Below are 12,050 nucleotides of genomic sequence, written 5' to 3'. Positions count from 1 at the left end.
CAACCTCCCTTCTTAGGTATTATGAAATCCAGATGTGAATTGCTTTTTTCAAATTTTTACATTTGAATTATATGTAAGGTAAAAGGAACCTGGATAGAGTCTAGGATTCTAGATCCAACTGCAATAAAAAAGAAAAAAGTGCACTTTTGATATTATTCTAGAATAATTTATGAAACCCCAAGTGTTTGCTGGCCCTTTTTTGTTTTATGGACATTAAATGGTCTTGTTCTGCATACCAGCCGGGGCTCTTCTCTGAACAGTTGTAGTGTAAAATACATGTAACTATTAATTTGATAGGTTTAGCAAAGAAAAGCCCAAAGCGCAAGCCAACCAAATTTGATCTTATTCCAGGTTACCCAGTTGTGCTTCCAGGTTATCAGCAACTACAGGACCAGGCCAGGGTGAGGTGAATGAGGCACTCAGTCCACTCTGGCACAAAATCAAGGAGATGCAAATAAACATGCAGTAATCAAGATCAATAATATTTTAAGACAATAGCCTTTATAAAAACAAAATTAATGAAAAAAATTTACAATGAAAAATATCAAAATTGTTAATAAAATCTTTTTAAACATGACTGACTGAATGAAAAACAACTTTGTAATGGGTTTACTTACATTCTTACTGCCATCATCTCCTTCATGGTCCATATTAATTATTGATTACAGTGTTTTTCCTGATTTAGAAAATAATAAATGTACTCATTGGAATGGCTATTATAAAAGAAAGCCAAACTCAAGTGGACAAGGACAAGTGTTGACAAGGATGTAGCAACTGCATTGTTGGTAGGAATATAGAATGGCGTAGCCACTGTGGGAAAGTTTGATGGGTCCTCAGAAAGTTAAACATAGAATGACCATGTGACCCAGCAGTTCCACTGCTAGTTGTGTACCTAAAAGAATGGAAACCAGGAACTCCAATGGATACTTGCATAACAATGTTAATAGCAATAGTATTCACAATAGCCAAAGGTGGAAAAACCCAAATGTGCACCTGCAGATAGATTCATAAACATAATACGGTATGTTCACACAATGGAATAGTATTCAGTCTTAAGAGGGAGTAAAATTCTGCCCCAAACTACAACATGACTGAAACATAAAGACATGATAGCAGTGAAACAAGCCAGACACTAAAGGCTGAATGTATAAGAGAAATCTTACAATATTCAGCCTTACTTCACTTAGCACAATGTAGAAATAGAAAAATTCATAGAGTCAGAAAGTAGACTAGACATTACCAAGGGCTGGAGAGGTGGGAAAGCAGGAGGGGGGGATATTGTTTAATGGGTACAGAGCTTCTGTTTGGGATGATGAGAAAGTTCTTGAAATGGTTAGTGCCGGTGGTTGAACAATGCTGTGAATGTACTCAATGCCACTAAACTATACACTTAAAAACGGTTACAATGGTAAATTTTATGTTATATATACATAATAAAAAAACCAAATGCCTAATTCATAACATTTAGAAAATAAGAACCTCTGTCAAATTCAATGTCAGAGAGGAGGGGTTGGGAGTAGACAGGCCATTTGCATTTGGTTCCGGACTTGGTTCAGGACACTTCTCCAGGTGACCTCATAATTCTTGGAAGGGTTTATTTAGATAATCATTTTTCCTCTGTATGTGAAAGTAGACAGGAATTTTTGTGCTCCCATATAGCAGAATCACCTAAAAAATACTTTCCTTTCTCATAGCTCTCCCTACCAACAAATCCTTGTCCCAAGTCACTGAAGAGATTAATGCTTTTGAGAGCAATAAGAGAGGACATTTGAATGCAGGGAGGGGACACAGGTCTCAACTCACCAGGGTGTTGATGATGGTCTAGGTGGAACCTATCAGTCCCCCTACCCCGGGGGCAGCAAGCTGGGCAGGTGGCTGAGCCCAGATAGGATGGCAGGCTTGGGTCTTGGCAGGCACTAAGCAGCTGCAGCCTTGAAAGAGGTTCTTATGCTTCATTCCTGGTGTAGAAAGGGAATGCTGCGAGAGGCCTATGCACTTGCACAATAAAAATGTTGGTGACAGACTTGAGGGATCAGAGGTTTATTTCCCATTCTGGGGACCACAGAGCACTCTTGGATTTTGGTACAATCCTTTGAGAAAGCAGAAGTCAAATAAAGACTAACAGATCTTTCCTGACAGCATGGCAGACCTGGATTTAGTGATAATGTAAAGGGATGATTTGAGGGAGCAGTCGACATCACTTTGCAGTTACTTGGGGAGTGCCCAAGACTTAAACATTCACTGCAAGCTGGAGACTCACCTAACAGTAAAACGAGAATTGTCAAAATGTTTTATCTACTTTGAGTCAAATCTAAAGTAGAAGGCATTTGGGAAAAGTAATGTTCTGTGTAAAAGAGGGGTGTGTGTGTATGTATACTTTTACTAAGCTTCTAGAAATATTGCCCTGGAAAGAAATAGCTATTGACAGCTGTACCCACACTATACCTGTTAACCACTTGAAGCATCACCCTTCCCATTCCCATGTAGCTACTACCAACTTCTTCCATTTTAATATTTTCATTTAATAATCTCGAGTTTTTTTGCATGTCAGTACTTTTTCATGTAATCACATTTTGTTTAATATGGTGTTTCAAAAGTTTTGTGATCTGAATTACAAAGTAGACATCTTAATTTTTTTTTTTTTTTTTAGTTGTAGATGAACACAATGTCTTTATTTATTTTTGTGGTGCTGAGGATTAAACTCTAGGCCTCATGTGCCAGGCAAGCACTTTACCACTGAGCCACAACCCCAGCCCTACAAAAGTATATTTTAGGCCTTTAAGAATGTGCTGACGATTTTATGTCTTTTTTTTTTTTTTTTTAGCTATTGGCGGACACAACATCTTTGTTTGTATGTGGTGCTGAGGATCGAACCTGGGCCGCACGCATGCCAGGCGAGCGCACTACCACTTGAGCCACATCCCCAGCCCCGATTTTATGTCTTTGGAAAACAGGACTGAAATATGCAAGTCTTACAGTTTTGGCAATCTTTCAAGACACAGCTATTCCAAAATCTAAAGTATCTACATTGGAATATCTTATAGCCAAGAATGGTGTCTGATTGTAACAGAGGGAGCTCCATGACTTTGTTCACAGATTATTCACAGATCTGTGTTAAGTGTACGGGAAAGGCAGAGATTCTATGATTGTATGTTTTCAAAATTGGTTCCATGCTTTGCCTCTTCCAAAATTAAAGTTCATTCTTCATTCCTTTTTTTAAAAAAATTTTTTTTAGTTGTAGATGGACACAATATCTTTATTTTATCTATTTATTTTTTATGTGGTGCTGAGGATCAAACCCAGTGCCCCAGGCATACGAAGCAAGTTCACTACACTGAGCCACAACCCCAGACCATCCTTCACTCTTATTTAACCACATTTGCTTTGTGTGAGTATGTGTGTGCATACTTTTTGCTGAATAATTTCTAAGAAAGGTGAGAACAATCTTAGCATGGTAATTCATTCCTTAAGTGCATACTTCAGCATGGATCTCCTAAATTAAGAGCACAGCCCAACCAATACAATCAATGCCATTATCATGTCCAAGACAGTTCAGAACAATTCCATAATATTGTATCAGTCCATATTCATATTTTTTCACTTGCACCAAAATTCTTTTACCCTTTTTTCCAAACTAGGATCTAATCAAGGTTCAAATATCCTGTTATTATCTTCAATTTCATTTAATCTAGGTGAGTAGAAGAGTGCCTCAAGCTTTTCTTCTCCTAATGACATTGGCGTTTTCTATAAACCAGGCCAGTCATTTTCTAGAATGACCTATGTTCTCTTTTGTCTGATTGCTTCCTTGCGGTGCTATATATTTTTCTCTCCCCAGCATTTTCTGTAACCCAACAATTAGGACTACTGCTTGATCAGACACAGATTAAACATTTTTGGTAAGAGAACTTCATGAAATGTATTTCATGTTGCATCTCACTGGGAAGCACATCCCTATCTTCCAACTCACATGCTCTTCCAATGTCATCTTGACATTCCTCCCAGGGTCCAGTGGGACCCTTGTCCTCTTCCCTTCAAATTGAGTGGGATTCTGTGACTATTTCAACCAACAGGCTTCAGCAGAAGTGACATTATGTGACTTGTGAGGCTAGCTCACAGGGGGTGGTTAACAGCTTGGCTTTGCTGCCTGGCACACTTGCTCCTGTACAATTGTCACAGCCAGGAGACAGCAGCCTGACTGCCCTGAGGTCACCATGCTGTGTGGAATGCTAGCCCGTCCATGGGGAGAAATCACTCCAAGAGGCCTTGAGCTGTGCTACCAGCTCCCAGAAGCTTGGCCCCTGCTATTCCAGCTCCTGTCAGTGTCTGAATGCAACTGGCAAGGGACTCCTAACCAGAACTGCCCACCCGAGCCCTTCCTAAATCCCCAATCCACAGAAACTGACAGAAAATAATTGTTACTTTAAACCTAAAGTTTTGGGATGCCTTGTAATGCAGTGATATGAACCACAATAATTGGAGTTACCTGCATGTCTTCTTATACTCATCAGTTTTTTGCCAGACATTATTATTTCTGTTCCTTTCCCCTGTCAAAAGCCTTGGTAAAGAGACTGGGTTGTGGTCTTCTCCAGGAACACTGTCGCTTTGTGGGTGACTCTCCCATGATAAATCTGCTCCAGCATTTCTATTTCCTGAATATATCGAATACTTATATTGGTAGAGTGTCCACTGTCAGGTTCAGTTTCTTCAGCCAGTCAAGCCAACAATTAAAACCACTCTTTCATTGATTGAGCCTATATTGGTATATTCAAATTTATCTGAAATTTGAAACTCAGATTCTGTGTGCCAACATAATCTGTTCTCACACATCTTCCAAAATCTCACAAACATATATTCCAGTACTAAAGTCTTGCTCTTTTCCTACTCATTTTTCCTGCTTTCACATAAAAACTTGGTAGATCTGTGAATTCAACTGATGTAATTTGGCAACCCTCAGGAAAAAATACTGTTTGGCTTTTGATGATTTTAGCACGGTGGCTGCAAGGAAGGTTTTTTAGCAGTTATATAAAATCCCTGGGGTTCCACCCCTGCACCTTGATCCCAACCAGCTGTCCTTGATGTTCTCATGCTTTTGCTTTGTCCTCACTGTACACTTGATTCCCTAACACTAGTGTTATTAGCTGTCTTGCAATTTACCAGATTACCACTAGCTGCTGCTGTTGGTTACAATCCTAATTTGAACGGCTTGTTCTCTTTGTTATGTGTGCAAAATTGAAGAACCTGCGTGATAGCTCTGATATGCCAAGGCTAGGTCAAGAGCCTATGCTTGCTGCCAAGTGATACAGAAAACAGGATCTCCGACTTAGGTTCCTGCAGTGTGTGGGAGGCCAGCGCATCGCCAAACCAGGGAGGCAGTTTGGGTGAGCAGCACCTCTCTGAAGTATTTTCGTTTAAGAGCTATCTTTGTGGTTCTGGTTTTCTGTCTTTTAAAAATATTTTGTTATTTTATAGGGTTCCAGAGGAGATTAATTCCTATGGTTAGCTGTCAATCTGTCCTTCTTTAGATCATGTTTTCTCCTATATAGAAGTTCCCCAAATAAAGATGCATACACAGAATATAGTCAATAGAGATTACATCAATTTACTTCACATAAGAACAGCGTATTTTGGGCCTATGATTTCTATTTAATATCAACAAAAACAATCTGTACAGAAAACCCAAAGGCATAATATGTAAAATGTGCAAAAATACTTTAAAACGCAAGTTACTATATAGCATTTGCAAGGTAGAATTTATAGTAATTAAGGAATCTACCTCATTCTAGCTAATTTAATAATCTTTTGCATGTATGATCAATGCAAATGTACAAGGCACAACTTAGTGTTGATGCTGAAATGTGTAACACATACCTTCAGAATATTTACTTGAAGATGTTGGAAAAACATTATTATCATGTTTATATTTTATTATATGAACATCAGTTCATTTCTAAAGGTTCATAAGTGTTACACTGATAACATATATCTTTCCAGGAAAAACTGTTTCCTGAACTTAAAGGATGAAAGACAAGACCCCTGTTACTTTATACTTTTTTAAAAATTTATATATATATACATATATATGTACACACCCACATCACACACAGGAAACTTCCCATAATCCAAAGGGAGGCCACTTTCTTATTGGTAAAGATTCCCATTACAGTATTTCATGACAGTAATTTTAAAATTCATACTTATTTACCACCTGTTTTGGTCAATCTTGCTACAAAAAGATAATGGGATTGACAATTTTATTCTTCAAGGTAAAGACAATGCCTAATTTAGAAAGTCTTTCTCTTGAGAAAACACAGTGAAAGGCATCATTTAGTTAAATACAAAAGCTTGCTTCCTTTAAAGAAATTACTTTAATCTATACAGAAAAAAAGAATCAACCTATTAAAATCAATAAGAACACTGGCTATAACACAATTCAAAATCTTTCTAAACCAACCACAGTACTCTTTATTGTTTTATTGCCCATCCCTGAGAGTAAAGTTTCTATTATTTAAAATTTTTTAATGAAGTAAATTTTACATTGATAAGAATGTTCAACAATTTATTTTCAAAATATAAAGCCCTATTTCATTTTATAAAAAAAAAAAGTCAAATGCTCTTTGCTAAGTCCACCACTCATAAAAAATTCTAAATATTTGTGTCAATCAATGTTCAATATTCTTTTTACTGGGTAATTTCTAGTTTCATGCCATTTACATTTTACTCATTTCCTTATAAATGCATTATTTTACAATTTTTGTTAGTTGGAGTATTTAATAAGTAATGGAGGAAAGTATAGTATAAAACTTAAAGGAATCTGAAGTGAGATGTATATTTCCCTGTAGTACAAGAGCTTAACTGGAAATAATCTGATGCCACCCAAGAAAGGCAAAAGTATCTATGAAAGAAAGAATACATATGGTAAACGTCTTCCTTGTTGTCTTTGGTTTAGCCTTCTTGGCCAAAATCTTCTGTAAACTTCTTTAACTTCAACAAGTCATGTTCATTGACTGTAGGTTTTGTATTCGATAGTGACCGTAACATATCCGACTGTCAGGGAGAGGAATGTGAGGATGGTATTAATGACAGATCTAATAAACCAAACATCATGGAAGCATCATCATTATCGTTACCAACTTTAACCTAAGATAAAATATGAATATGCACAGTGCCATAAGCTACTGATGACAAGTTTCCCTATTCTTTCTGGAGAACATCTGAGATCATGTCATTCCTTGGTGTAGAAACTTTCAATTTCTTCCCTGGTCCTGATCTAATCCTCCAATGCTCCCAGACACCCATGAGAAGGACGACCCCATCAGCCTGAGGTTTTAAGACTCTCTACACCTAGGTCAGGATGTAATTTCTGGCCTTATGGTTTTCTTTAACAAGATATCAGTTCCCTCAGTAAATACAAATTCAAAAGGAAGATAGTAATTTACTATAGATCTCTCTTCAATCACTTTCTCTAAATATTCCTTATATCATCATATAATCTTATAAATTATTTTAAATCTTCCAATATAAACTATAGAAATGTTTTTTGTAGTAAAATTATTACTACTTTTAAATTGCACTTACTGAATTTTACTACAATTTTATCACAAAAATACATTTCTGTAGGGCAGTCATTTATATTTTAAGTGAAGCAGACTAATATTATTTCAAAATCAAGTAGCCAGAATTTTTAAAAATTACACTTAAGATTGAAATATAAGAAAATATGCTAATATCAGAGATACATTAAAAAACAAATTGTCTTGGCTGGGGATGTGGCTCAAGCGGTAACGCGCCTGGCATGTGCGGGGCGCTGGGTTCGATCCTCAGTACCACATAAAATAAAGATGTTGTGCCCACCGAAAACTGAAAAATAAGTATTTAAAAAAATTCTCTCTCTCTCTCTTTAAAAAAAAAAAACAAAAAACAAGCAAACAAACAAAAAAAAGTCTCCTAAAACTGTGTAAGGAAAAGTGATGAAAAAGACCATTGTTAAGTCACTGTAAATTCTTCAAAGCTGTTGAACAGACTATAAAAACTTTTAATAGCAATACATTAAAGACTCAAACAAAAAAGGATTTCTGAACAACTTTGCAGATAAGCATAATTAACATATACATATATGTACACAAACATGTATGTGCATATGTCTACATTGTCTGTTATGTCTGTCTACATATCATGAAAGTTTCTTCTAAGTTACTGTTAAACCTATCATAATGCTCCTTTAGCTGAAGCAGAAAATTTTGAAAAATTCATCAATAAGAAAACAAACAATAATAAACATAACTTTTCAATAACCGTAAGTTCTCTAAAAATATATCTTATAAAAATCATTTTAATTCCTGCACTATAAACTAAAGAAATATACTTTTTGTGGTTAAAACTGTTTAGGCAATTAAATTTTTTTTTTAAAGAAAAAGAGTTAAAAATGTTCAGTTAAAATTTTTAAAATCTCTATTATTTATACTTCTCATGGAGCCTTGAGAAGTAAAACAGAAAAATACCCATTATAAATACTATAATTAACATTTCTGGTTATTTTGAAAAAGTCTTAAAAATAATTTATATACTATATATAAGCTTTTTTGGGGATGATCCAGCTTTAGAACCTATAAAATCAGAGAACTGTAGTTTTAAAAGTAGGCTTTATGCCCATAGCATAACCCCAGTGACTATGATCCTAGAGACTAAGCAGGCCGAGGCAAGAGAATCCCAAGTTAGAGGCCTGCATGGGCATCTCAGCGAGACTCCCTTTCAAAATAAAAAACCAAAAGAGCTGGGCATTTAGCTCAGTGGTAAAGCATTCCTGAGTTCAATCCTCAGTACTGAAACAAGACAAACAAAAAGCAGCTTTTTCACTTAAAGTTCATGTCCCAAGAAAATATTTTAAAGATAATCATTTTTATATTTTAAGTTTGATTAAGGTTGATTATTGCTGATCGTGGTGGCACAGGCCTGTAATCCCAGCGGCTCAGGAGGCTGAGGCAGGAGGATTGTGAGTTCAAAGCCAGTCTCAGCAACTTAGTGAGGCCTGAGCAACTCAGTGAGACCCTATCTCAAAATAAAATATTTTTTTAAAAAAGGGCTGGGGATGTGGCTCAGTGGTTAAGTGCCTCTGAGTTCAATCTCCAGTACCAAAAAAACAAAACCAAAAAACATAAATTATCTTTATAATTTTTATAATAGTATTAAGTAAACGAGCCTAAACATACTAACATTTCTAGCAAATTTTATACAATATAATGTTTTAAAATATTTCTTAAGAACAAATAAAATTTCAAACCATGGAAACAACTGGTTCCAGAAGTTTATCTCCAGGGACATCCATCCATGTCATTTCAATGGCACCGGGATCGCCTGGAGAGCATGGTGTCAGCAGATCATCTACAATGCTGTTAGGATCAGCTTGGGAAGGTCCACGAACCTGTAAGAAACCACCAACTGAAACATTTACTTGAACAAATTAAATAAAAATCAAGACTTAGGTCACTAACAGGAAAACTAAAAGTATATTAATATTTTTTTTATGTTGCATTAAAATTTTTACTTTAGGACAGATTTTGGCTGATTTAAATTTTTTTCTTGACTTTTTCTATATTTTGATTATGTTTATAATACATTGTATTATGGGGGGGTTAAGGAAGAAATAGTTATAGTAGCTATACTTTCCTTTTGCTTCCTCTAATGCTTATTAAGTGATAGTAATCTTAGAGATCAAAAATAGACAAGTTAAAAAATTTTTTAAGTTACTATTTTCATGGCCGAGAAATGTGATACCTGACAACTTTAGTTTGAAATTACTGAATCTTTTGTCTCTTTTAACAAAACCTTTTCCAAATATAAGTACAAAATCAAATGCTAACAATTTCTGATACATAACTTGTTAAAATAAAATTATAACAATATCCAGAAAATGAAGCATTGTGACATAGAGTCACATGATACTATTCAGATAGCAATAGATTTGTATCAAATTGGGGTTGCTTTCATGTATGTCTTATCATGATCAACTTTTAAGTATCATTTTAGGATTGGTGCAGGTGTGGAGAAATACGCATTCTCAGTTTACTTATGTATATTCGACTGTCTATCTTTCCTTTTCCAAATTTCAGCTGCATGAAGTCAGAAGTATTTTTCCTTTTTCAGCTGCTGTACCTTCTTCTAACTCTGAGCCCAGATTCACACTTTAGACATATGATTAAGTAAATTAATAAAAGGGCAAACCAATTCTTGCTAACTGAAATAGTTAGCCTTAAAAACAGAGAAAATGATGGCCAAGAAATATATGAAAGAATCTTTAGCATCAGTAGCATTTGGGTAAATGCATATCAAAACTACATTGATCTCACTTCAGTCTGACTAGCAATTATCAAGAATAAATAAATAGAACTGGAGACTGTCATGATAAGTAAAATAAGCCAGACCCAAAAAGTCAAAGGTTGAATGTTTTCTCTGCCGTGTAGAAACTAGTCTAAAATAAGGTAGTGGTGGGGGGTGGGGAGAGGTTTGGGGGGAGTTAAAAAAAAAATCAGTGGACTAGATTGCAGGTGGGCAGGGACCAGGTAAGTGGAATGAATCTAAATTAACTTTCTTATGTACATATATAAATATACCACAGTGAATCTCACCATCATGTATATCCATAAGACACTAACTAAAAATACACAATTAAAAACAAAAACAAAAACAAAAAAACCAACAACCCTATAAGTACATAGCACAAAGATCAGTAGAGCAAAGAGAACTAGGCAGTGGAGGGTGGGGGAGGCAAGGGAAAGGGGGAGTACTGGGGACTGAATTAGAGCAATTTATATTCCATGCCTTTATAATAATGTTAAAATGAATCCAAATGTTAAAAAAAGAACCAAGTGGGGGGAACCCAGTGGAAAATATGGAGCCACAGAGATATCTACTGTAGTTGGTGATCCAAAGCCCCAGTGTTAAAACCAATCTGGGTGCTTCACTTTTATGCTACCAACAAGGACCTTTCTTCATGGTTATATGTCCTGACCCTGGTAGTTAAGACATAAAATGGAGTGATAAATTCTGGATAAAAATTTATTGTTTCCAAATGTCAAAGAGAATTTAAAAGAAATATAATGGCTGTGGCATCAACTTAATCCTGAGCTTACTATATTTCTTGGTAAAGAAATGGCTGAAGAAGATAAATAGGTAGCACAAACAGTATTTTATGAATATTATTTCATTTTATTCTCACAACAGCACTTCAATGTTTATCTCCATTTTAGATAAATGAGACTTAAATCGGTAAACCATAATTCCTGGCTTTAAGTTAAAATTTTAATTCAAGCTCTAACTTTAAAAAGAAAAACTAGTATGGTATATTGGTCTTATATATTGTGTGATTACTTTTCTAATAGTTTATATATATATATATATATATATATATACACGTACACATACACACACACACACATATATATAAACTGTCACATACACTACTATGAGTAACACTAGATAATACTACCCTCAGGCCTCAAGATGGGTGGACTGAGTTACCTAGTCCACTGTTACTTAAGTCAGGATCTCAAGACCAGGTCTTTTTACAACACTGTTATCTTAGCCATCTATGCTCCAACTTCCTCAAGCAGGTAGAAAAGTGCATGGCAGGACAGCAGAATAGTTGTGACTTTAGTACACTTTACTTAGAAACAGATCACACCTCTGCCCCATTATACTTGTAATACATTAGACAAACTGTGTTAGATCCAAGTAACAGATGAATGGCTATGTGCACCTCTTTGTTTTTGTGAGGACCAAATGAAATAATAAGAATAGAGTGCAGTGCCAGACAATGGGAATATCTAATAGACATGAGCTTGTATTACTGTTCTTCAGGTATAAATGTACCAATTCTGCTCAAGGTTTTTCTAGCTACATCAGCAGCAGCCTTACAACTATATAAATTTGTACACTTATGTCTAAATTATATGGAGAAATTTCAAGTTATTACTTAGAAAATCTTAAGTCTCTTTAGGACTATCCATGGTTATTTTTTTTTTAATTTTAATATTTATTTTTTAGTTATCGGCGGA

At 35.4% G+C, this 12,050-nt stretch overlaps 1 protein-coding gene across 2 annotated transcripts in view; it reads right to left on the bottom strand.

Moving 5' to 3' along the window:
• Positions 1-5,576: 5,576 nt before the first annotated feature.
• The window catches only part of Vps4b (vacuolar protein sorting 4 homolog B), a 32,277-nt gene continuing 25,803 nt past the window's right edge, over positions 5,577-12,050 (bottom strand). For both annotated transcript variants that reach the window (XM_076836592.1, XM_076836591.1), the window contains exons 10-11: positions 9,278-9,418; positions 5,577-7,044 (exon numbers count right to left, since the gene is read on the bottom strand). In XM_076836592.1, coding sequence (XP_076692707.1) covers positions 6,943-7,044; positions 9,278-9,418 — 243 coding nt within the window. In that variant the 3' untranslated portion in view covers positions 5,577-6,942. The remainder of the gene's footprint in view (positions 7,045-9,277; positions 9,419-12,050) is intronic.

Source organism: Callospermophilus lateralis, chromosome 17 (genome assembly GCF_048772815.1).
Source record: "Callospermophilus lateralis isolate mCalLat2 chromosome 17, mCalLat2.hap1, whole genome shotgun sequence".
NCBI lineage: Eukaryota > Metazoa > Chordata > Mammalia > Rodentia > Sciuridae > Callospermophilus > Callospermophilus lateralis.
Note: the sequence above shows the minus strand (reverse complement) of the source record. Positions and strands in the feature narration are given on the sequence as shown.